Below are 27955 nucleotides of genomic sequence, written 5' to 3' on the forward strand. Positions count from 1 at the left end.
ATTTGTTTGTGTTTATTAATAATTTTATTAGGCTTAGGCATAGATCACATTCAGTAATAGATCTATATTTTTACTAGGAAATCAACCGATCTAGTAAAACGTAATAATTATCTTTTAGAAGTCTGTAGACCCATATTTAAAAAATGTTCGGGAAGAAAAAGCCGCAGGAATCAGGGAGAGACCCAGGAAAACGCAAAGGAGCAGATCTGATGAACCAGGTAATCTTTTCTTTTTTAGAAGTTTTGCTAGCCTCTTTCTTTGGTTTTTTTCTTTTTAGGCTTTTATTTTTAGTCTGAGTCAGTTTTGATTTTGCCATGACTCAGATGATTCTTAAATTCTTAATCTTATCAATTTATTTAATCTAAGTTTTTTCTTAAGTCTTCTTAATTCATTCTTATGCCTAATTTTTTTTTTACATTCATAGTTTAGTATTTTTTAGTAAAGTAGTAAAGTAATGACTCATAAAATGTATTGATTAAATGTAAAATAAAAATAAATCATTAGATTAAGATTTGATTAGATTCTACTTCTACACATGATTTGTGATTTGATTTATGAATTATGATTGAATTATTAAAATATTTTTATAGGCCTAACTAATACAATACAAATTGGGGGAATTATGAGATTATGGGCTTCTTTAATTAATTTATTTACTAGCTTATGCCAGTGCTTTGCTACGATAAAATAAATGGTGCAACGCTCTGATGGATGTCCTTGTGTATGCGTCACATTAGTGTGGATATGGATATTCCTTCAGTGGTTGTCCCCACATAGGTGTTGATATTCCTTCAGCGCACCACGCTGTGTGCGGGTAGTGGTAGCACTTTGGTGCAGATATGGATATTCATGAAAATTAAGCTACGTTAAAAAAATAAGCCAACATCCTTGCAGACAACAGCGCAGATTTCGCTTCTCCCCCAACCGGTTGCATAATCTAAACCACCACAGAATAACACGGGTCCCGATGCGCGACTGCACCCTCCCAGCTTTAGAAACAAAGACAAAGTGGCTATAACCATGTTGGAAGGACAGAAGTACTGAAATGATACAAGCTTCTTATTTTATAGTTATAGACTACCTTTAAAAAATTCTACTCTACTCTGTGACTAAAAATAACTGCTGAAGTTCCAAATCAGTAGTGCTTATTTCAGCAAAGTATAAAAGAAATATACAATATGCTTAGTTCCTCTATCTGTTCAAGAATATACATATATATATATATATATATATATATATATATATATATATATATATATAATTTATATATATAATTTATATATATATATTCATAAATATATATATTCTCAAGGTTGAGAGTAAGTATGACAAAACTGTCTGAGGAAAAAAAACACTTCTACATAGAACATAGATCTATACATCAAAAGATACTTATTTAATTAATTCAGCTAAAATTCTTAATATCTGTTCTTAAAAAACTCATTATCATTAATATTATTTTCTAGACTATCCCTAGTCATAAACCCTAATTAAACCCAATCCATACTTTGACCCTGACCATAAGTTAGATATAATGCGTCAAAAAATGATAATAGCCATATAAGACTAATAACAAAAAAACAACAACACAGTTATCACTGGCGTTGAACCTGGCATCTATCCTTTATAGCCGCCACACCATCGATTCTGCCATATAGCTTAAAACAATTTGTAAAAAAAATCAATATATTAAATAAAACAAACTCCTATTTAAACTTCTAAAAATGCTGCTTTTTCTTATATTGTTGGAGGATATGAGCACTTCCCCAAATAAACTTAATTTATTGAGTTATTTTTAGGTTAAAAATATCTATGTACAAACATGGAAATAACTCATTTAGGTCAAACATTTAGAGGAATAAAATGGAAGGGGGGGGGGGTGTATTGTGGTTGGGAAAGGAAGTCTTTGACATCATTTTAGAGAGGCGGTCCGAAAGTGCATTAAATAAAGTAAATAAGTTTTAAATTTTGCCTCATTGTGTAAGCCTACTTAAAAATTTTAGTTGGCCTATTTTTTTATCCAGCTATTGCTGCTATTCTGCATTTGTAAAACAATCGCAGGTTATATTGAATTTGAATAAATTGGATTGCCTAAATTATAGGTGAATATTCTGTTGAAAGAACACATGTTCTTGTTATGTAACTTTTGTAAGCGATTGCCTGTCATTATTCATTAACTTCTTCTACTTATCAAAACCTTACCCAGAAAATTTTTAACTGCCAATTTCTAACTTTGACTAGATGGGATTTGGTCCTATTCCTGGTATTGGGGACATGGATGGAATGGATTATGGAGATGACGATGATGATTTAGAAGCAGAGCTGGCCGAGCTTGCTGGAGAAGATTACCAGCCTGTGAAAAAACCAAAACCCAGAAGCAAAGGTAGCCATTGACTGATGCCTGATTAAATAAAAAAAAATTAATTCGTCTAACTTTGTAATTTATTAAACTACTTCATTAATTTTCTTATTGGTATATTGGGTTATAATTTATCATATTTTATGTAAAAAAAAGTAACAATGTCTTAAAGATATAGTTTTTTTTTTCTTTTATTAGGTGTAACTTCCATTGATCACATAGAGAAAATGGCTGCTTCCGGCCTGCAAGATATTGATGATGATGTGTCAGATACAGAGGACCCTGATCTTCTGGTCAGTTTTTTTTTATCTTCAGATTTTCATTCATAAAAAAATGTATTTGAGAAAATATCTATAATGAAAACATTTCTGTTGTAATAATCCACTTTTTCTTTTAACATTTGCTTTCACAAAGAAGTTGTACTCACATAAAAAGATTTTTCTGTATTAATTGTTTTTTTAGTTCTTATGAAGCTTTCTTTTAATAAACCTAATAAAAAAATGCCAATATTTTAGACTTATTCATCTATACAAAAGATCAGCACGTATAGCAGACACTTGTTGTGCAGAATTTAGTACAATATCTTCTCATTTCTCTACTTAGGCAGAGCTGGAGGATTTGGATGATGATGATGACCACATCTCACCACAAAGGTCAAGAAGTTCACAACTATCCCCAACCCCAGCTCAGCCCCAGAGATCAGGAAACACATCCTCCGTCACTCCCCCATCCCAACCACAGAGGTCCGGAAATGCATTCGCAGCCTTCCCCGCCTACCAGCCTCAGACCTCACCTGTTTCCAAGCCGTCGTCTGAAAATGTCACCCCCCGAGCATCACCCTCTGTCCAGCCACCCCAGCCTCAAGCACCCTCACCCAAACCATCCCCCGGGGGATCTTTGACCAGCGTCCTGGAGGAGAGGATGTCTTTGTATAAGCAAGCTCATGCTGCTGCCAAAACTGCTGGAGACGGCGCTAAACAAAGGCGGCTTGACAGAGGCATCAAGGTACAGTGGTAGATTTGTGTTTATATAAAGTAAAAACAGATAATTAGTAATCTCACTAATTAGGACAATAAGAAGTACAGTGGTCAAACATAATATCTTTCTCAGCAGGATTTTGTTATTAATTCTTATTACAGATACCTAATTTATCATAATTTTAATTATTTTTTATGTCCTCTTTAAAAAGTACACCATTTTAGTTTAATTCTTTGTGTTATTTTTTTTAGAGATTGTTGAGTTATACTTTTGTGCAATTTGATAATTGTTCATAGTAAATAATATCGGATAATTTAAAATGAAATTTAGTTATCTATTTATTTTTTTAAAATGCCGCTAGTGTAGTGTGGATGATTTAAAAAAAAAAAAGCAACTCCCAGTTTATTTGATTTATTTTGATAATTTTTGCATTACATTTGTTCAGTTAAATATTATATACTGTAATTTTTCTGTATTTATGAATTGGATTTTTTTTTTAAACCCATCAGACCCTAGCTGATTTGTTGCGGCAAGCAAAGGCAGGTAAACCAATCAATGAAGAGGAAATCCCACCTCCAGTTGCACTAGGTGCCAGTGTGGCCGCTGATTCACAAGGGGATAAAGGCTCAGCTACAACCACTAATGGTGATTTTATTTTAAAATTTGTTACATTGAAGGCATGAAGCAGCTTGGTGAAGCATGAGAGCACACACAGTTGTTAGCCTAGAACATTTAGTTTCTCTCTATTCAGTTTGATAGGTACCTGACTTGTAAAGCAGGAATAGACCTTATGCTGACTACACATAAATAGGCATTATGCTGACCACACATAAATAGACCTTATGCTGACTACACATAAATAGGCCTAAAGCTGACTACACATAAATTGGCATTGTGCTGACTACACATAAATAGGCATTATGCTGTCTACACATAAATAGGCATTATGCTGACCACACAAATAGGCATTATGCTGACTACACATAAATAGGCATTATGCTGACCACACAAATAGGCATTATGCTGATGTAACGTTAACCTATCTATCAGCCAAATAGAAGGAGAACGTCCCCGGATTCTTTTTTCGGGGTCATATGCAAATGCCTTACGGCCTAAGTGGATGAACACTTAACACAACGTCCCACTAGGGCTCGAATTTAATGTCTAGGGAAGCTAGTGATACTATTGTAATTAACACTCATCCAATCTACATACGACCTTTTAATCAGCGAACTCAGAAGTGGCAGAACACAAGGTTGAACTAAATAAAATATTTAATGTATAAAATATCAAAAAACAACTTACACAATGTAGGAAAAAACACTATCACAGATTTCTACACTGTCTAAAGAACAGCTACAGGCCACACAACACTGCTGTAGTTTCTAGAATTACTGAGCGACAAGTAATATTAAACTAGAAGACTAAATCAACTTAAGAAAGCAAGGCACACACAGGTCTTAAGTACTCTCACGTTCAAATGGTCAGAGTCTATAGCCGGACAATGTGGACGGCTGCCTGACCAAGGTAAAAACTGCCTCGTAGACTGCCAGGTCAAGATAAACTGCCTCGTGTTGCGAGTGTGCAGTGCAATTATAGACTTCTGTGACAGGGGAGGTTATCCTCAACTCATGTCACCATTGGTTGGGATAATCATCTGATCAGAATCATTCAATCAGATTTTAATGGAAAATTTCTATGTCTCAAACACCTTAATAAGTCAGTGGAAAAACCCCAGGTGTTACACCATCATTCCATATAAGGAATTATACAATGTCAAAATAAAAATGACTCGACCTAAGTAGGTCACATCCCCTCCCTTTTTGGAAGTGACAGATAGGTTCCACAAAAACATACATAGAGAACCAATCTGGCAATGAAATAACAAAAATGTTTTACAAATGTAAGCAATCAAAATCATAATACCAGATGAAAATATCCCTGAACATAAAAGGGAAGTAACTCCAACTTTTACAATTGGTGAAAGGGGAGTAACCCTTCAAAAAGTAATTATACATCAAAATCCCTCAAAAAAGGGTATTACAATATTCCCATGTGGATATTAAAAGTGGTAAACCCGCCAGGGTAAGACCTTTATTTCAATGACTAGCTACAATATCAATGGAGCCATATGAGACATATTATTATAAAAGATTACATATAATCAAAAACCACCTTTAATTAAGGTTCACCTGAAAATAAACAAAATATTCAACAGGATTGGAATTTTGAAAAATTCTAACTCACACCACTCATTTTCATATGAGTGACACTCAAACAAAACCTGTTTATGGTCCTAATGAACCACAAAGCATGTCACATGATCAATGTGTACAATAAGATTTTACATCCTTGACAAACAATCAGCCACAACATTATCACTACCCTTAATGTGTGAAATTTCCAGATTAAAATTTTGGAAATATAAGCACCATCTCAATATTCTTTGATTTGTCTGTCCTAACTTAGAGGTAAATTTCAGGGGATCATGGTCAGAAAACACTCTGACTGGATTGGTTGAAGAAGAGACATAGACTTCAAAATGTTGTAATGATAAAACCAAAGCTAAAGCTTCTTTTTCAATAGTAGAATAATTCTTTTGGTTTTCATTTAACTTCCTGGAAAAAAAGGCAATGGGATGGTCAATTCCCATGTTGTCTTCTTGAAATAGGACTGAGCCAATGGCTAAGTTGCTAGCATCAATGGCAAGTTTAAAGGGCATGCTAAAATTCGGTGCAGCCATAACAGGAGCATTTGATAAAAATGACTTAATGGTTAAAAAAGCTTCTTGACATTTATTGGACCATTCAAACTTAACACCCTTTTTCAATAATGCAGTAAGAGGTTCAGCAATAGCTGAAAAGTTTTGACAGAACCGCCTATAGTAACCAGCCATCCCAAGGAACTTTTTGATCTCTTTACAATTTTTGGGAGGTGGTAACCTTACAATAGCATCTACTTTAGCTTCAATGGGCCGAACTTGGTTCGTTCCCACTTGATAACCCAAATAGGTAATTGAAGCTTTACAGAAATCACTTTTATGTAAGTTTACAGTAAAATTAACTTCAGACAATTTTCTAAAAAGGTTAGTCAATTGAACAATATGTTCTTCAAAAGTATTAGAAAATACAACTATATCATCTATGTAGGCCTCACATTGGTCTATGTCAGCAATGACAGAGTTAATGACTCTCTGGAAAGTTTGACCAGCATTTCGCATACCAAAGGGCATACGTTTGTATCTATAAAAACCATTAGGGGTTACAAAAGCAGATATTTCTTTTGCACGGTCAGATAATGGGATTTGCCAGTATCCTGAAAGTAAATCAATTTTGGAAATTATCTTAGCCTGCCCAACTTTATCAATAACGTCCTCTATCCGAGGTAAGGGATAGGAATCAGCTTTGGTGAGCGCATTTACCTTCCTAAAGTCGGTCACAAACCTGAAAGATCCACCGTCTTTCGGGACTAGGAGACATGGGGAACTCCAGTTGCTGAAACTGGGCTCAATGATATCATTCTTGGGCATATAATCAATTTCATCTTTTATCAAAGCAGCTTTTTCCGGGTTAACTCTATAGGGGTGTTGTTTAATGGGTTTTGCGTCACCTACGTCTACATCATGAGGTGGAACCTTCGCTTCTTTGGGGACATCCCCAAAAATAGAGGGAAATGTCTCAAATAACTGAGACAATCTATGGCTTTCCTCTGTGGACAAATGCATAAGGTGGACATTCAAATTATCTAAAAAGGAAGAATTTACCAATTTTGGGGGTTTCAATTTATCATGTATCACATCATCAGAAACATTTGAACATACAGGTAAAGTAATTTTAGCTGTGGAATGAAAATTGTTACAATTATCATAATACTTTTTCAGTGAGTTAACATGATACACTGACTGTTTCTTTCTTCTGTCGGGTGTATTGACAACATAGTTCAAATCACTTAATTTTGAATGCACAGTAAAAGGTCCACAATATCTCAAGGATAACGCATTGTCCAGATTAGGCACTAGCACAAGAACTTTGTCGCCTGGATTGAATGTTCGTTTACAAGAACTCTTATCATACAGTTCTTTCATTCTCACTTGGGCCTTTCTTAAGTTCTTGTGAGCCATTTCGCACACGGCTTTCAGTCGAACGTGAAAATCGTCGAAGTTTTCCACTGGATGATCACTGGTACCTGTCCAACGTTCGTGTATCAGCTTCAGGGGACCCCGGACAGAATGTCCAAACACAAGTTGAAAAGGCGAGTAGCCTAAAGAGTCCTGGACACAGTCCCTCGCGGCGAAAATAATCCAAGGAACAGACTCATCCCATTGGGTGTTACTATTAGCGAATGTCCTTAGCATGGTTTTGAGGGTTTGGTGGAACCTCTCAAGTACGCCTTGAGACTGAGGGTGGTAGGCTGAGCTGGTGATGTGGGTAACGCCTAGCTTGGCTAGCGCTTCCTGAAAATGGTGACTGGTGAAGTTGCTGCCTTGATCTGTTTGCACGATTCTAGGTAATCCAAAGGTAGTGAAGAACCGGGTCATGGCTCTGACTACAGTCTTTGCCTTAATGTTCCGTAAGGGAATCGCCTCGGGAAAACGGGTACTTGAACACATAAAGGTAAGTAGGTACTCGTTGCCCGCCTTGGTTTTAGGCAAGGGACCTACACAGTCCATGACGATTTTAGAAAAAGGTTCTTCTAATACAGGAATCGGACTCAAAGGGGCCTTAGGAATTGTCTGGTTTGGCTTTCCGGCCAACTGACAGTTCGTGCAACTTCTACAGTAACGCGACACATCTTTTCTCATTTTGGGCCAAAAGAACAGTTCTTTGATCTTCGCCGTCGTTTTAGTGACACCTGGGTGCGCTGACATTGGATGGTCATGTGCCAGCTTAAGTATTTCATGCCGATAAGGTGGAGGGACCCACAGCTGGTTTTTACCCAACCATGGTTCGGCTGGTGAGGCAATCACTGGTATAGCGCGACGAAAGAAGAGGCCGTTCTCGGCGAAATATTCTCCATCGTCAGATGATAGAGATTTTTCGACCGCTGCTTTGAGTTCCGCGTCGACTTGTTGAGCTTTAATGATGTCTTCCTGAGATATCCTCAGGGGTAAGCCCAGACTTGTGTTCTCTGGAAGCATAGACTCCAGTTTGGGAGTCGAATTTCTTGACGATGATGGTATATGTGGTTCAGACGTTGTGTCAGCCAATTGTTTGGTCTGGCTTCTTGTCACCGCACATGCTGGATACAGTTCATTATCATTATCTGGAACTGTTGACAAAGGGTCTGAAACCGTACAGGGGTATACTTTGCTTCCCGCAAGGTCATTCCCTAGAAGTAGGTGTACTCCTGGGACTGGAATACTATCTATCACACCTAAAATGACCTCACCTTCGACGAGATGATGTTTCAGGGCAAACTTGTGTAGAGGGACGACAGTAGATTTTGTCCCCACTCCCTGGATAATGGAAATCCTTCCGGTGTTCGTCTCTGGTGAAATGTCCATTGAACTTTTCAAAAGGAGTGATTGTGACGCTCCTGTGTCTCTTAGAACGGTGATATTCTTCTGAGACAACGGATCACCTGGTTTGCTAATGATGGCTTCAGCAATAAAAGATGAAAAGTCAACTTTTCTCGATCCCTCGAGATCGGTAGACTCGGAAGAAACTGGATGGTGGCGAGAACAGTCAAAATGTGACTGCACATAATGTGTGGAGACTTGACTACCTTCTTGCGGACACTTAGGGTTAGAGTCCTTTTGAATTCTAGAGTTCATAGTTGAACTGGCTGCTTGAGGGGATAGAGCTTAGTGCGCGGAAGTACGCACCACCTCTCTGTTATATTGACGACGTTTGTAACAGTCCTTGACAAGATGCCCAGACCTTTTGCAGAACTGGCATACTGCTCGACGATTGAGAGTTGATCTTGGTTTCTCTCTGGACTGTGATGCCTTCAAATGTTGGCCAACAGGATGATTGCTGCCAAAAAGGGGAAGCACGGGGTTGAGGCGGTTTCCTGACACTGGTGGTTTCTTATGCACCAACATATATGTGTCAGCCGACTCAGCAGCCTTCTGGATGTCAGTTATCTTGTTATCCAGAATGTGTAGTCGTATCTCTTCAGGCAGGGACGATAGGAATTCTTCCCTTAGGATAAGTGACCTGAGTTTCTCAAACTCAGAAACTTCCTCAGAGTGTAGCCACCTTGAGAATATTTTCTCCTTTTCAAAGAGAAATTCCACATATGATTGTGTGGGTAACTTGCGGAGTGTTCGGAATTTTGTCCGATAGGCCTCGGGCGTCAGTGCGTAGGCCTTTAAAATGGCAGTCTTGACCAAACTATAGTTATTTTGAACGTCGTGAGAGAGTGCCTGGTATGTTTTTGCAGCTTTCCCAGTAAGGACAGAGCTCAATAAAGCAGTAATGGAAGTTTCGGGCCATTCACATGTCTTCGCTAAACTCTCAAACGAGTTAAAGAAAACGACCAAATCTGTTTCATCAAATTTAGGAACTAATTTCCCAAATTTGGCAATCACTTGCCCTACCGACAACTTTTTTGGATCTACCAGAGAAGTAACATCACTAACTTGACCAAACTCTAATTCCAACCTCCTCTTATCTAAAGCAATTTTAACCTCTAACTCCTGTTCTTTTAATGCCTTCTCTAAAGCAACTTTCTCCTCACGAAGTAATACACCAGCCAACAAACTTTCATCAAATACCCCTTCATTAATGAAATGAACAACAACTTTATCTCTCAACACCTCTGACTTCTGCGTAACAGAATAATCCAATTTCAATTCCTTAACAACACTAATCAAAACTTTTCTACTCAACTTCTCGACCTCTTCAAAAGTAGGATTAGCCAAAAAAGACTCCATAACACTAACTTTCAAATCACAACAAGCCTAGGTTCACTAACTTAACACACAGCGTTGGGCCGTGTACTTGACCTCTTCAATCTAGGACAACACGTCTGGCTATTGACCTAGATACTCTAGCCTGAGCGCGCGTTGTAAGAACACTGCGCTACTGGATATAAAAACAACTAAATCCAACTAACCTTAGTATTCAACTGATATAACCAACAACTGGAACGACAGATTAAATCACGGCGAGCTCCCACTTTGTAACGTTAACCTATCTATCAGCCAAATAGAAGGAGAACGTCCCCGGATTCTTTTTTCGGGGTCATATGCAAATGCCTTACGGCCTAAGTGGATGAACACTTAACACAACGTCCCACTAGGGCTCGAATTTAATGTCTAGGGAAGCTAGTGATACTATTGTAATTAACACTCATCCAATCTACATACGACCTTTTAATCAGCGAACTCAGAAGTGGCAGAACACAAGGTTGAACTAAATAAAATATTTAATGTATAAAATATCAAAAACCAACTTACACAATGTAGGAAAAAACACTATCACAGATTTCTACACTGTCTAAAGAACAGCTACAGGCCACACAACACTGCTGTAGTTTCTAGAATTACTGAGCGACAAGTAATATTAAACTAGAAGACTAAATCAACTTAAGAAAGCAAGGCACACACAGGTCTTAAGTACTCTCACGTTCAAATGGTCAGAGTCTATAGCCGGACAATGTGGACGGCTGCCTGACCAAGGTAAAAACTGCCTCGTAGACTGCCAGGTCAAGATAAACTGCCTCGTGTTGCGAGTGTGCAGTGCAATTATAGACTTCTGTGACAGGGGAGGTTATCCTCAACTCATGTCACCATTGGTTGGGATAATCATCTGATCAGAATCATTCAATCAGATTTTAATGGAAAATTTCTATGTCTCAAACACCTTAATAAGTCAGTGGAAAAACCCCAGGTGTTACACCATCATTCCATATAAGGAATTATACAATGTCAAAATAAAAATGACTCGACCTAAGTAGGTCACACTGACTACACATAAATAGGCATTGTGCTGACCACACATAAAAAGGCATTATGCTGACCACACAAATAGGCATTATGCTGACTACACATAAATAGGCATTATGCTGACCACACATAAATAGACATTATGCTGACTACACATAAATAGACATTATGCTGACTACACATAAATAGGCATAATGCTGACCACACATAAATAGACATTATGCTGACTACACATAAATAGACATTATGCTGACTACACATAAATAGGCCTAAAGCTGACTACACATAAATAGGCCTAAAGCTGACTACACATAAATAGGCCTAAAGCTGACTACACATAAATAGGCCTAAAGCTGACTACACATAAATAGGCCTAAAGCTGACTACACATAAATAGGCCTAAAGCTGACTACACATAAATAGGCATCATGCTAGCTACACATAAATAGGCATCATGCTAGCTACACAGAAATAGGCGTTATGCTAGCTACACATAAATAGGCATTATGCTAACTACACAACCCTATATTGAGGTAAAAAACCAGAACAACTACTACAACAGGTGAAGGCACCAAGAGAGATTCAAATGTCTAAAACCCTGTAATATTCCCTAGTGTTTTTTTTTAGTAACAACTATGTATATTTTAAAATATATAAACATTGTGTCATAACTTGATTCTTGTGGAGTAACGGTACATTTACATTTTTTAGCTACCAGTGCTGAAATCTCATCCCAGAGTTCAACTCCTTCATTCTCTGAACAAACTGGTGAGTAAATACCTGCACCTGTACTCATTTTTAATAACCCACATTTAAAAAAAAAACAACTTACTTTTAATAGAAAGAACTCAAATGTTGATACATAGAAAGTAGGACAGCATGGCCTAGCGGGAGTGTGCTAGACTGCTAACCCGAAAGTCTTGAGTTTGAATCCTGGTTCAAGTCTGTAGAATGTCCCTGTCCACCCAGCTCTGATAGGTACTTAACTCAAATTAGGGAAAGTAAAGGCGGCTGGGCATAGTGCTGCCCACGCGATCCCTTGATATGTGAGGTCATAGAAACAGGTTAACTCTACTTCACTTGTCCCATGAACTGTCAGGTTTGAAAATGGCTCTTTACTTAATTATATAGAAACAGAATAAAAGTACTAAAATGTTCTTATTGTAGGTTCTAAGCAGATGTTAGAAGCTAGGAGAGATGAGTACAAGAAAGCGGCACTGTTGGCAAAACAAAGTGGTGACATGGCCAAAGCTGGAAACTATGTGAAAATTTCAAAGGTGAGTACATTTAAATGGCTAGTCACAGGTGAGTGCATTTAAATGGCTAGTCAAGGGTGAGTCCCTTCAAGTTGCTAATCTCAGGTATTTAAATGGCTAGTCAAATGTGAGTTCAGTCTAATGTCCTCTGGAATGCTAGACTGCTAACACGATAGTCTCGAGTTCGAATCTGAGATCAAATTGGTGGAATGTCTCTGAGTCCACCCAACTCTGATTGGTAACTAACTCAAGTTAGGGAAAGTAAAGGTGGCTGGGCATAGTACTGATAACATTATCCCTTCATATGCTGAGGTCAAGAAACATACAAACTCCACTTCCTGGCTTGGTCTAAAGAGGAAATTTTACTTTAATGTCCCCAGTCAGTTAAATACAGATTCAGAGAAAAATAATTTTTTTCAAATCATGATTGTATATTTTCAAGCAATTTGATAGCGTAATTAAAGAGAAAAATAATTTTGTTCAAATCATGATCGTATGTTTTCTAGCAATTTGATAGCGTAATTAAAGAGGAAAATAAATTTTTTCAAATCATGATTGTATGTTTTCTAGCAATTTGATAGTGTAATTAAAGAGGAAAATAAATTTTTTCAAATCATGATTGTGTGTTTTCTAGCAATTTGACAGTGTAATTAAAGCAGTGGAGGAAGGGAAAGCTGTGGATTTATCAAAAATGCCTCAGAGCCCCCCTGAGATTTCAGGTAAAGTTTGATATGTTTATTTACACCATTAACTACAAGCAAGGTTTTTTTTTCTGTTTTTACTTTGAGATCAATGATCTATGACGTAAGTTTTGATAGGCAGAGATAATTTAAGTGTACATTCCTGTTTCCAGGTGCATCTGTGCAGGTAACAGCCCGCCCTGAAACTGTCACCCCAACTCAGAGGTCTGTGCAGCTTGAAGCAGGAGCTGAGCCAGAGCTGCCTACAATCAGCGCTGAACGTGAGAAACTTTGTTTTCTGTTTGAACTTAATACTTTCTCCATTCGCATTCATGGTTTAACACTCACTTGTTACAATTAGTCTCAACCCCAATATGTTGATTTAACACTCGCTCAATTTTTATAGATCCCCCCCACAAGATATATTAAAAAAACGCTGTTAAGTAAACTGGACATGGCTGTATCACATCTCTATAATTACCAATCATCACACTAGATTTTTCCCCAGTGTTTCTTTACCCTTCTACCACACAAGAATCACAACAGTCAGACAATGACGCACTATAACACTATAAATGATACTATAAGCAGAACTTGCTACAACAAACACTCAGATGTCCTTATTTACAATTATATAGAAACATTCTTTTTTCATGCACTTCCTGATCTGCATTTTGAGTAGTTATGTGATTTCACATTACCTTAAGCTAAACTAAAGTTTTAAGACCAAATTGAGTGACTATGTGCAGGATAATTTTATTTTAGTAAATAAATCTAGTTAAAACAGAAGAAATAATAATGTTCTGTGCATCAGGGCTACCAAATCAATTATAATTATAAACCTATAGTTTTAACCTTTTTAAAACTGAAGAAATAAATATAAAATGTGTTAGGCGGACAGAAATTAGTTACATGTGCTTTTTTAGGTGCTGTATTTTACAGGAGAATAGGACATGCTCAGTTTAACTGAGCATTTGTACACACACTGATTACACCTAAAGGTTTTGACACGTTTGTACTAATGAAAGACATGATGATGTTCACTTTATTACATGGCCCATACATCAAGTTTTGTTGTTGCAGAAGAAAAGGCCATCTTCAATGCCCCAGATGCACCTAAAACAGTGATGGAGGCCCTGACACAGAGATTAGAGAAATACAAATCTTCAGAGACTGCAGCCAAAAATGATGGGGATTCTAGCAAGTCTAGAAGGATGGGCAGGATAGTTAAGGTAAGGTGGGTGGGATAGTTATGGTAAGGTGGGTAGGATAGTTAAGGTAAGGTGGGTGGGATAGTTATGGTAAGGTGGGTAGGATAGTTAAGGTAAGGTGGGCAGGATAGTTAAGGTATGGTGGGCAGGATAGTTAAGGTAAGGTGGGCAGGATAGTTAAGGTAAGGTGGGTGGGATAGTTAAGGTAAGGTGGTTGGGATAGTTATGGTAAGTGGGCTAGATAAGATTGGCGGGATAGTTACGTTAAGTTAGGGGGGATTGTTATGGTAAGGTGGGTGTGATAGTTAAAGTAAGGTGATCAGGATAGTAATTGATGTAGGCTGGTATGAAAGTGATGTTTTTTTAGGCCATATATCTAAATCTCAGTATATTATATCACCCTGCTAGTATTTCTGTAAGATCCAATATTTACACTATTTAAATTCCCCAGCAATACGAGGATGCCATCAAGATGTACAGAGCTGGTAAACCAGTGGACTTTGATGAGCTGCCAGTGCCTCCAGGTCAGTAGTGACCTTTCAACCCAAACTCTTAAGCAGTAATATTTAGGTTATCTCAGGGGCTGCTATCTCTTTGACTAAAGCACAATCTTAAAAATGTTTGCATGAACATGATGCATAATGAGTTCACTGATAGTTATATTCAATTTTGATACATTAGACTTAGAAACTGCCTTAGAAAAAAAGATATATATGTTAATTTTTATAATTCTTATATTAGTGTCAAGTACTTTGTATCCAACACAAAGAGATATGTTTGATTATTCATAGTGACTTTCTAGTTATCTTCATACTAGATGGTTTCTCCAGTTAATGATATCAACTACAATGTTGTATTTTATGTTCATTGGAATTGGAATCTTAGATCCTGTCTAGCAATACTGTTCTATATTTATAATAAGGTTTTTTATGTACTTTCCTTCTGTTAGGGTGTTAAAATAACAGTATACTTAGTGGCAAGCAAATCAAGTGACCATATAGCTGTAGTTTAACTGTATAACTGCTTTCTTTACTTTGTCCTGATAAGGCAGTGAATATAAACCATATAACTTTTATGATCATGAAGCTTTTTTGAAGATGCTATATAACTGTTTTCTGTAAACATTTTATGTTCATGAAGATTTTTCTTTCCATTTCCCTCCTCTGTTCTCTCAATACCTGTTTACCTTACTACATTAGGTTTTGGGCCCATACCTGTTGATAGGCCATCAGCTTCCAGTGCACCTGTACCAGCACCACGACCTAATGCAACTGACCCTAAGCCAGCAGAACCTACAGCAAGACCAGTGCCTCCAGTTGTTGCGGCCAAGCCAGTGCCTCCAACCGTAGCAGCCAAACCAGTGCCTCCAGCCGTGGCGTCTAAGCCACTTCCACAACCCAGCGCCTCAGTGGCTCCGCCTATTCAGCGCCAGAACAGTTAGTGGATACTTTTTTTGTTTTGGTACCCAACAGCCATAAGCTGAATGCTTGAATCATAATAGTGACACAACTGAATGCTTGAAGAAAGTTTCCAAACTTTAGAATATAATAGCCAGTATTTGTTAGATAGACATACACATATATTAAACTATCCATATATTATTTTATTAAACAGAGTATTAACATTAATGACTCTGTAACCCTGAACTTTATTTTAACGGTAACCCTAATATTATCCTAACCCTTATAAACTCTTTAACTTTATGCCTATCCATAAATCTTTAAGTCAAAATATCATTTTGGCAATACCAATTATATAATTAGCTATGGTAAAGTTTACGACTTTTAGCCAGAAAGTCTCAAGTTCTGATCCCAGGCTTAAGTCTGTAGGATTTCCCATAGTCCACCCAGCTCTGATGGGTACCTGACTCACGTCAGGGTAACAAAGGTGGCTGGGCATTGTGCAGACAAACACTATCCCCTTTTATGCCAAAGTCATTGAAACAGGTGAACTCTACTTCATATACCCTATGTGTCTCTGGCACAAAATGGAAAAGATAATGAACTGTATACTTATCCTGTTATGGTTAATCCAAGAATCTTATAATGCAATTAAAGCTGATTAAAAACTTGCCCCAAAAAAATCACATTAAAGTTGGAATTTTTTTCTCTTCAGCTGCTAGAAAGAGCATGCACTCTAGGCAGGAACAACAACTCTCATTTTTACAGGAAAGAATGGGAGAATTTAGACAAGCGGCCATGAATGCTAAAAAGAACCAAGACATTGAGCTGGCAAAGAAGTATGTTAGAATGATGAAGGTAAGCACCAACTTTATAACTCAACTTGTTTGTGTTTATAGAAACTTATCAACATTCAAAAGTATTCCTATTTGTATGATTAAGTTTTACTAACAACTGAAGTTGTATTATTTTTGGTAATGTTTTGTTTTAAAGTAATATTTAGTTCCTAGATTCTGTGAGCATTTAATTACTTTAAAGGAGTGTAGATACATTGTTTGATTTGAAAGAAAATTAATCATTTAGCCAATGTTTATTTTATTTAGGGTTTAGAGCCCATGATAGAAGCGTGTGAGAGTGGTCTCCCTGTAGACTTGGCACAGGTGAGATGTTTTAACATGTTTATCTCCCTTTTAAATTTTCAAAACTATTTGAATTTCAAAGCACTGTACCAAATTCAGAATAATGTAAAAAAAAAATTAAGTGAATTTAATGATTTTTGTTTTAAGATATATTTTATAAAATGACTCTTTTTGCAAAAATGCGACAACCCCTCCATTTTCATTGAAAATTTAATAATTTGTGCTTGTTAAGAGCTAAGCAGAATTTTTGTGTTAATAAATAAATTGAGTATGCTGGCAATAATCATTTAACTATGTTATATCACTCAGGTCCCACCATCCCCAATAGGGATAGACGATGCTGAAGATAAGTTTGTTGTTGTCTCCGCTGAGGACTGCACACCCACAGGGGACAGGGATGAGGTCTACGAGAACTTAAAAACTGACCTCATCAGGCAAATACAGGTGTGTTGTACAGATAAACTAGCCACATGATTTAGTAAAGTTCCATTTTTCAGACCTAATATGAAATAGAGTTCATGTATCTTGAACTCCGCATACGAAGGGATGGTATGGTCAGCACTATGCCCAGCTGCCTTTACTTTTCCTAACATGAGCTGGGTGGACTCTGGGACAGTCTGCAGTCCTGAGTACGGATAGAGATTTGAACTCTAGCACTCCACCACGTGACCACACTATTCCATCCACATGATTACCTCAACATTAAAATAACAGTCTTGTAATCTTCTGCACATGTTTCTCTTAATTTTAAAGTTGGGGTTATTTAAGGAGGAGGCATTGTTAGTGCCTATCTTTAAAACTTATTTTTTATTATTATAAGTCACAACCATCCAAAACTGTGTGCCATTTAGAGTTTATGAAAGGTATTGCCTATATTTAAGTTGTATTATCCTGATGCCTTTGTTTCTCCAGATCTGTGTCACCAACGCCCAACACTACCAGAAGCTGGGAGACGTCCCCGCAGCAGCTAAGTGAGTAACTTATCTACTCCTGTAGTTGTTGCCAGACTGTTATGCTAACACTAGCCAGTGACTAGATCTTTGAATATTGAGTGAATGTCTCCTTTTGTTAGATTTAAAAAATTGTTACATAAAAAAAAATAGGGAAAAAATGTGTGTATATACTATTTTTATCATTTTAAATAGTGTCAACAAATTTATCAGGATAAAAATATAACTACCAGCTCAATAAATAATTTTTAGCAGAAAAGGTTCTCAAAATAGTTCTTTACACACAATATTTTGGTGACTTTTGCATTCGACCATCAAGTACCTTATTCATTAATAATTGAAATGTAAAATTACACTTGTTAAGTCATGCATAGGCTTAATTAAATGGATCCAACTTTAAAATATTATATTTTATATTATTTTTTATTATATTTAAAAAAATAGTTATCATTTTATTGCTACAATAAAAATAATACAGCATATTATTTGTTCATTTGAAAGATATTCTTATTTGTAATGTAGTATGTTTAAAAAAAATTATAATCCACCATCTAATTGGTTTGTGGTGACATATTATGAACAATTTTACTAAACATTTAGATTTCAGAAGCTTGAACAAAACAATCGCAAAGATTTGGAATCCTTAAAAAGTTCACATCGGCATGGTGACCCTGTACCTAAGTTTCACTATGAAACACGAACTTTTTCAATGGTCCAGTAAGTACATGTTAGCCTTGAACATTCTAACGTTATGTTCACAAGTCGTCAGATTCATTTGAGTCAAAATAAGATTAGTCAAGTAGGTTTAATTTAATTAAGTAAGGAGGTTAATGTAAAAGCTATACATACTACATTCTGGAAATTAAGTAATTTAGAATACCTCCTCAAGTTTAACAGTTTATTGCTCTGTGAATTAAAACATATTAATATACTGAATGATTAAAACATTGCTTTATAAATAGTTAGTTTTTGTTGAAAAAGTCAGTATAAAAGTTTAAATAATAAAATAGATTAAGTTTGTGTTTATACATACAGAACAAATACTAAATAGTAAAAAAATGAAAATATAAATTAGATATATTTAATATATTGCTATCAACAGAAATAAAAATGGAAGTCAGTAAAAATAAATTAATATAAAATAGATAGCCTATATTTTGTTATTTTCTATTCAAATGAGTAAAAGCTAAAAAAAGTCAGTCAAATAAACAAATATAAAATAGATGTGTTTTGATATTTTCTTTTGACAGAAGTAACACAGAGCTGGGTGATGGTGACTTAGAGTTAACTATTGTAAGAGGGATACAGTACAATTTACCTTCAGGTAATTTTTTACCCTTTACTAAGAGGATGTTCAACTCCTAGTTTTGCAAATAGATAGACAAAACCTACCTAAATAAATCTACTTTTTTGTCATTTGGTGTCAGCAAAAATAAAAATAAACTTAATCTGTTTTAGAGGATTTATACTTTTCCTCTTAGAGTTTTTAAAATGTTTAAGAAATATAAATGCTGAATTAAATTGTTTTTCAGGATTTTCTGAAAAAGATATGGACACCTGTGTCAAATATGAATTTGCATATCCAACAGTAAGTCAAAGTTTTGTATTTATAGTGATGCAGCCTAGGTTAAAATGTTTTAAAGAATTCTTAGTTTAACTATTAGCCAAAAACATTTTTATTTTACTTTTAATTCCGTACTACTTTTTATCACAATGATTTACTTTACGTTAACACTAAATTTCTAAAACATCAATTTTCTTTAATTTCAAACTAAAAAAAAAATAAGCTACGTTTAAATAATAATTTACTTTGCATTAACATTACATTTCCAAAACAATAATTTACTTTAATTTCACACTAAAATAAAAAACGAGTAACTTTTAAACAATAATTTACTTTAATTTCACACTAAAATAAAAAAAAAAACAGGTTATGTTTAAGTAATAATTTACTATATTTTCAGGAACAACCTCAGACAGGTAGTACAGCCACGGTAAAAGATACCATCAATCCAGGTAGGAAGATTAAACACTGATGAACAGTTTATTTTTTGTAATCATTTATAAAACTCCTGACATAACTTACAGCTTAATGTAATCATGAGTTAGTTAAATAGTAGGCGTTCTATAAAAATCTATACATTTAACCGTTTGTTACTTTTTAATCACTCTGAAGAATATTATATTATTTCATGATGTTATTAATTTTTTTTTTTTATGCAGAATATAACGAGTCATTTAAATTGGAAATTAATCGTAAATCTAAAGGTCTCTTTCGATTTGTTGAAAGGAAAACCATTAAACTGGAAATCTACATCAAAAGGTTAGAAAATGTACCTCTTTATGTTATTTCTTTTAAATGTAACATTACAAAATAAAATAAGCCAATTTGCACATCAGTTTTGAGATTATGCCAGGAATTCCAAGAGGTTGTCGTCTTGGATATTGAGATTTGAATGTATTCAAAAGAAAAACATAAGATTAAAGTTATCAGATTGGGTTAAGGGGTTATTGTCCTCAAGGACTGTTACAAGTATTATTAAATTACTTTATATTCCCTAAATAGACTTGATTTGCTCCCCAAAACTTCACTGTAGTCAAGTTTAAAAGGGGGGGGGGTGAGGAATCAGGTATTTAAGCATATATTTTATTCCAAATTTAAAAAAAGATTTTAATAAAAAATTTAAAAAATGTAAGATATCTAAAATGTAAAATTTATAAAAATATAATGGATTGTTCAGATCTGTTTGAAATATATTACAATTTTTGACTTGATCTTTGCACCTGATATATTTGCTTCACCTTTTTTTTTCCTCTAGGGGTTTTTTCAAAGGGGATAAACTTTTAGGGACAGTCCATGTCAAGTTACAACCTTTAGAAAACCAGTGCAGCATTCATGACAGTTTTGATGTAAGTACAGTTTTAAATCGGGAGTTTATTTTATTGCTTTAGGTTTATGAAGTTATTGCATTAGGTTCATTTTTCGGTGTTATTTTTATGAATAGAATTTTAAAACTCTAATGTAATTTTCTTTTCTTTTATTGTATTGCATTAAATTCTTATTAAAAAATGTTTTTTTAAAAGTAAAAAAAAAAAAACATTACTTTTTTTACAGCTTGTAGATGGTAGAAAATCTGTTGGAGGTAAACTAGAGGTGAAGGTGAGGATACGTGACCCTTTTAAAAACAAGCAAGTGGATGAAGTGGCTGAAAAATGGCTGGTTATAGACCAGTTCATTAGGACAGCAGGGTCAAAGGTCAGTGGTTACTGTAATAGGGCTGGTAAGTAGGTCACCAACCAAATTCTATGGCTCATGCGAGTTTTATTAAGCCGTAGATCTGGTTGGTGACCTACTTTATTTTTGTCATTGAAGTTGGAAATTTAAAATATTGTTTACCCTCTTTTTAACTCAGAGATCATTTTAAGATTTAATTTATATTTTATATATATTTAAATATAGACACACTGTTTACTAACGAGAATTTTTTTTTTAAATTTCAGAGTCAAATAGAAGCAAAGGTGAGACCAGCTAAGCACTAGTGTAACGATTTGCTATTTTTAAACCACCTTCTTCTTCTTCGTTCTTAATTATTAGTGTTTAAACCACCAAAATTCCTTAGAATAAAAAAAAAAATCTATTTGATTAATTTTTTCTGTAATGGTATATATAATCAAAACTTTAGAGGTTTTTTGGTCCCCCACAGAGGAAGCCCTTTGTATCTTTGAGTTATTCTTTTTATGTATCCTGTTTAAAAAAAAAATTCCTGTAAATATTATGGTCCATAATTCGTCCATCACATCTGAGGGGGGTGGAATGATGGTTAGACTTTTGTGACAGTGTATGACATAGGGTCAGTAGACCGTCCCTGAGTCCACCCAACTCTGATGGGTACCTAACTCCTGTTAGGGAAAGTAAAGGCGGCTGGGCATAGTGCTGACCACACTATCTCTTCATATGCTGAGGTCACAGAAACAAGTGAACTCTACTTCACTTGCCCCATAGACCGTCAGGTTTGAAAGGGAAACTTATTATGACATAGGGAGGAGGGTGATCAAAAAGTGTGGCATCAATGTATTTGCATTTTAAAAAATAATTTTAAGCTGAATATTACCACTTATTTTGCATGAACAAAAAAACAACTTTTGTTGCAATCAAAATTGATCTAGATCTGTTCATTTAGTCTTGATTCAACTGTTAGTATTTTAGAAATAGATTGCTGCTTCAATAGCAAAAACCTCTATATGTGTGATGTAATTTTGACGAGGGCTGACTTTTATTGTGACTGGGGGGGAGATTGGGCAAACATGGTTAAAAATAGCATGATGTCATTATTGGACAACCCTTAGGTGTATATACATTAAAAATAATCATTTGATTCAAATTTTAACATTTTTTTCTTTATAAAGGCACCAAAATCAACAAGGTAACCTTATTTTAATTTTCTAGATTTGCTTGTCTGGCTAAAGACTGCTTACCTTTCACCATATTAATGCTAGAACTACTTACACCTACTAATCTATTTTGTTTGTTTCATCATCTTTTTGTGTGTACTGTATAGGCCTACTTATTTTGAATGGAAATTTTGGTGTGTTGTTAAAATAAATTGGGACAGTTTAGCTTCAATTAAGCCACCTCTTTCTTGTCTTAAAGATACATATTGCTCTATAACAACTTATATTAGTAATTTATAGTCTACCTATTTTTTCAATTGTCCTGTAACAAATTATTTTAATAATTTATACAGTCTATCTATTTTTTCAATTGTTCTATAACAATTTATTTTAATAATCTATAGTCTACCTATTTTTTCAATTGTTCTGTAACAATTTATTTTAATAATTTATTCTGTCTGTCTTTTTTTTCAATCTTGTATTACTAATTTGAGGTGTGAGCCTTTTGCTTATGAAGCGATGAAACGTAAAATATAAAAAAAGTTAAGTAATATGTAAATAACTTAAGTTAAAGTTCAACGTTTTGCACCATTTGTGTTCTTAGATTTTATTTTTAAAGTTTTTATTTATGGTTCAGAAATTAGCATGATATATTTTTTTCTCTTGTATGTTGGTTTGGCTATAAACTGTGTTGTTAAAACATTATTTGGTTGCAGTTCTTTAATTAGAAAGTTTAAAATCAGTATAAACCCTAACTATCAATATACACTTGTACAGTCATAAAAACCTATGTCACCAGTATAAGATTATATCATTTGCACGATAATGCTTTTAAGATTTCTTCTTTGAAAACTTACATGTGTGGACATTGATGATAAGAAAATAGGTATATGCTTTGATTTGAAAACATGTATAAGATTGAAAATAATGATAAAAAAATAGTTTAAATTTTTTTTTTTTACAGAGGACATAGTAGTTATGTTTTTTAATCTTCTTAGTTATTCTTTATGCCATTACCATCTCAATAAATCAATTTTAAGAAAATGATGCCACTTCAAACAGTTTACATATTAATTATTTCAATGTTTTATAAACTAAATAAGAAACAATTTTTTTTAAAACTGCCACACTTGAAAAGATAAATTAAAAAAGAAATCTCAGTAAACTTAACTACCTAGACAACTACTTTTTCTTATGTTCAGCTTGTAGCGAGTAGCTGTAATCTACCTAATTTTTGTCTTGTTCTCCTTACAGGCGGTCTAAAGTTTGTGTTATATCTTAGAGGCATGGGATCAAATCAAGCTTGCATGCTGGCTTTTCTTCTCAACTATTTACTTTAATTACATTTCTTATTTTGAAATTTTCAGTTAAAAAAAAAACTATTTAAATAGCTTTAATGTTTAAAAATGTTACATTAAGTGACACAAATATTTTCTGTAGTATTGAAATGTCATAACTTCCACCATACTGGCCAAAAATCTGCCTTCATCAACAAATCAAGCGTTTAAATTTTGTTTCAATGGTCGACATTGATATTTAATGTTCTAATGTTGGTGACGGGTTTTTTTTTTCAATAATTATTTCCATACGGATCTGAATTATGAAATCTCAATTAAGTTTTGTTTTAAGTTTATTCATTGGAAAAAGTCTGAGGGGCTGGTAGCTCATAACTTTTTAAAACAAACCTTGCTCAATATCTTTGCTCCTGCTTATGTCTTACACTAAAAAAATAACACTTCTTGACATATTTTGTAATTGATGAAATTGAATGTACATAAGTTACTATGTTATTGAACTTATTTATCCATAATTCATTTCCATTCCAACTGTGATATTTTAATTCCATGTTTTTTTGTATAGACGCTAAAATTAAATAAAATCTGTTTTGTGATTATAAACTATATTGTTATTTTATTACGTCTATTATCTTATGAAGAAATAAGATGCTGAAACATGATGCTTATTTTTCCTATTGACATTAAATTTGAGGTTTCTAGATAAGAGTAAGCTTTATTTTGGAAAAGCATTTGTTTAATAAGTTTAAGAAAACTATTTTTAATCTATAAAAACAAACATATTATATAAAATTACTCCTGAAATAATTTTTTTTCTTTTGATTGTGACCTTAGAATTTATAATGTAGAAAAAAATAAATAAAAATAAAACATGCTTTTTATATTAGTTAAAACTAATTGTAATTTTTATTGGCAGAGATGTAAAAAAATAATGTCATTTCACAAAATGCTAAAAATAGAAAAACTTGTCCGTCAGGGTGGAGACTTGGACTGGAATAATTTCTGCCTCTCAGTCGAATGGCTTGTACAAAATAAACTACTATAATGTCGACGCTTAGAGCTATTGTTATGTACAAATAAAATAATTTTGTAAAATGTATTGTAGGATAGTATTTACTTTTCTTTTTTTGGAGTAACACATTTTTTAAGAAAGTATTAAAATAGATACACTTACTATGTGATAAGTATGTTTGTGTGTAAAATACTGCCCTGATCATTCAACCATTACTGAGAACAAATACAAGCATGATTGTTTCAGATTGCTTGTATATATCATTAACCCAATCAAATTTTTGCAAATTGTTTAAATACAATCCCCATATCTATCATGATTGTTTCAGATTGCTAAAACATAGTCAAATTGAATTACATCTGTAGTGAAGGCAAAAAATGTACATTTAATCATTTGTACCCATACACAAGTAAATTGTACCAAAAAAAAAGCATTTAATGAAAATAATTCCTATTATTTATTGTGCAAAGGTATTATATACCTATGTCCTTTATACCTTCTTCAAGGCCTGTGGTAATGAATAGAAGATTCAAGTGACTAACAATTTAATTAAAATCTTTCACATACGCAAATGTAATTTATACAATATATTTAATTAGGGTAAACTAAACTTGAGTTTTATTTCAATTTAATCTAATCCTTAAATTTTACTACTGTCCACCTTAAATACATACTTGTATATCTATTTTTTAAAAACAACAGTGCAAATATTGTTTACAGTTTTGTATTAAAAAATCATGAAAATTGATTCAAAAAGATTTATTCAAATTGAAGTTACCCATGATCTTGCATTCTTTTAATTTTTTTTCTAGAATATTTTTTGTAAATATTTGCATGTGGCTGAGTATCAGACAAGTGCGTGATCACGCTTGAATGATATGTGCTCAAACCCATGTGGTAATCTGGTCATTGGGTCAGGTCTGTAGCCTTCCCAAGCTCTCATGTTACCATGGTTACAACTACAAGAGATAAGTCTGGGATGACCATGACAGGCATGATGTGTGAGACATCCTGTATGTGCCGTGGTTACAAAAACAAATGACTATCCCTGCTGCCTCAACATCTATTAGGTTCCTCAGTGTAGTTTATGATTGTAATATATATTTATGTGCAAGAAAGATGAATTAACTTGTAAAATCAAATGTAATCGTTAATTAAGTATATTCTTTAATTTCAGCGATGGGACAAGTTGTATGGAAGTCCTACGCTATGAGAAACAACTGTTGGATAAACAGGTCAGTTACGTAGATGTGTATGGTGCTATGTAGTATCAAGATGGTCCACACGTACGTATGTAGTTTAGTTTGTTATAAAGTACATGTAGATGTTTATGTGTAGCACAGTTTAACTCAAATATATTTAGAGATATATATGTTGTGTAAAAGAGCTAGTTATATCTTCACTTCAATGATTCCTTTGTGGCCCCTGTGGAGCAAAGGGCTGCAGCCACACCTCTCTATCAGACTCATTTTTTGAGCAGCTCTCTTTATTTGCCATGGCAGCCCTTGCCTCATCTTCTACTGTCCTCCCCACGATTTCCTTGGCCAGCCTGCTTCCCTCTTCCCCTGGGGATTCCAAGTTAGATATATAGATATATTTATTATATATATTATATAACATACGGTTGTGCCCACAAAATGCAAAATTAAAAAAAAAGAAGCCTTTTGGTCAACAAGGGGTGTGGAGTAGTCAATTTTCCACGATCTCGTCAAATAAATGATGTCAGTGATTTGATCTGAACTTAGGACTGCATTAACACTCACTGAGTTAGTCATGTGCTATCCCACATTTTCTACTTCTATCATGCTATTTGTTTAAACTAATTGACGCTCTGGTGTTTGAAAAATCAATAGATCCTGCAGCTGAAAGACAGCTTAAGCTTGTCACAGACCCAGGTTCTGAAGCACAAGAGTGCTATGATTGAGGAGAAGATTGAATTACAGCAAAAAAGATTGAGGGAAGGTGGACGGGATGCTTGGAAAGGTAACATTCAATATTGTCATTAAAAAAAAAGTTAAAAATAAAATTCCTCTTTTATAGTTTTTATATGAAAGCTAATATTAAATATTTTAATCCAGTAAAATCCTTTCAAATTTACCATTTAAGCATATTCATTTATTCATATATAAAATAAATTTGGATAAATAATCACTTTGATATTTTTTTTAATCTAAAGACAATAAATATGTGGTCATTTGTTTTACTATTTGTATTGCTGTTCAAGTTATGGTCAGGATCACCCTTATAGCTAAAAAGTAGTCTATAATAAGGCTGCAATAATTGCAAAAAAAAAAAACAGCTTAGATCTGCTGTGCAATCTGTTCTTAGAAGTACTGGTTATTTTTTATCATTGAAGCAACTCCATCAATCATTATAGATTCAGTTATAATACATACTTAATTAACTTAGATCGCAAAATAAATTATTGTGGATTAGTCATGTTTTAGACATTGTTTTAAAACAATTCACAGCCTATCTAGATACAGTACAAGCGGAAGTGCTGAGTTTTCACAGAGAGGCCATGCAGTTTGCTAAACTTGGGGATAAACAGAAAGCTGAGGTGTATTTGACAAAGAAAAAGTTTGCTGAGAAAGAGGTTAAAACTTTTACTTTGTTGGTGGTTTAAATTCAAAGTATCACCAAGTCATATATATATATATATATATATATATATATATATATATATATATATATATATATATATATATATATATATATATATATATATATATAAAGTACGCTAAGGTAATTGATTGCTACAGATGAACTCTACTTCATCTGCCCCATGTGTCATGGTCACAAACAGGAAAAGATGATGAATAGTAGGGATTATATAATTTCTTAACTGTTTTAATAGTTGTTTTTTTTATGACCTAGTTGATCAGTTTTAATATGTTATAAACCTGTTTAACAAAACAGTTCACTCTATTTGTTTTAGCATAATTAATATCACATTTGTATGACCATTATATTGAATCAACAATGTATTTTCTTTCCACAGCTGGCTGCAATCAAGGCAAAGTTTAACACTTAGATATAAGTCATAATTGTTTCCATGATTTTTTATTGGAGGAAGTATTTTTTTGTAAACAGAAGATACATAAGTTAAAATATATGATCATTTTAGTCAACAAGCCTTAGAAATAAATTAAATATAATTAATTTTGTTTTTGCATTTAATTTTTTTTTCATCGCTTTAATGTTTCATCTGTTTTATGCAAGGCTTGTTTTATTAGACATAAAGTAATCTACTTAGAGCACTGAAAGATGAACGCTGGTATATTGGACTGATTTTGTGTCAAAATGTTTTAATTCACCCATCTGTAAATAAAACAATGTACATATTTTCATAAATGAGAACTATTTTTACAGAGCAATTGGAAACATTTGAT

At 34.1% G+C, this 27955-nt stretch overlaps 1 protein-coding gene across 1 annotated transcript; it reads left to right on the forward strand.

Moving 5' to 3' along the window:
- Positions 1-4: 4 nt before the first annotated feature.
- Positions 5-27955, forward strand: LOC131952041 (coiled-coil and C2 domain-containing protein 1-like). The gene is made up of 29 exons (XM_059314511.1): positions 5-218; positions 2242-2383; positions 2558-2652; positions 2963-3364; positions 3847-3982; positions 11904-11996; positions 12396-12505; positions 13119-13203; positions 13338-13445; positions 14248-14396; positions 14827-14899; positions 15575-15811; positions 16491-16633; positions 16879-16935; positions 17224-17358; positions 17827-17885; positions 18465-18581; positions 19115-19188; positions 19397-19452; positions 19829-19880; positions 20088-20187; positions 20684-20774; positions 20980-21120; positions 21366-21383; positions 22272-22288; positions 25741-25798; positions 26417-26546; positions 27035-27159; positions 27565-27955. Exons 1-29 carry the CDS (start codon positions 144-146, stop codon positions 27595-27597), a joined length of 3111 nt encoding a protein of 1036 aa, XP_059170494.1. The 5' UTR covers positions 5-143; the 3' UTR covers positions 27598-27955.

Source organism: Physella acuta, unplaced genomic scaffold (assembly GCF_028476545.2).
Source record: "Physella acuta isolate Inbredline_101_S28 unplaced genomic scaffold, ASM2847654v3 ptg000847l, whole genome shotgun sequence".
Classification (NCBI taxonomy): domain Eukaryota; kingdom Metazoa; phylum Mollusca; class Gastropoda; family Physidae; genus Physella; species Physella acuta.

Excerpts from the sequence above, each read along its gene's own strand:
- LOC131952041 (XM_059314511.1), top strand. The coding sequence starts at position 144 with ATGTTCGGGAAGAAAAAGCCGCAGGAATCAGGGAGAGACCCAGGAAAA. Across the intron at positions 12,506-13,118 it reads ACTATGTGAAAATTTCAAAG|CAATTTGACAGTGTAATTAA; the intron begins GTGAGTACATTT and ends TGTGTTTTCTAG. Across the intron at positions 13,446-14,247 it reads GCCTACAATCAGCGCTGAAC|AAGAAAAGGCCATCTTCAAT; the intron begins GTGAGAAACTTT and ends TTGTTGTTGCAG.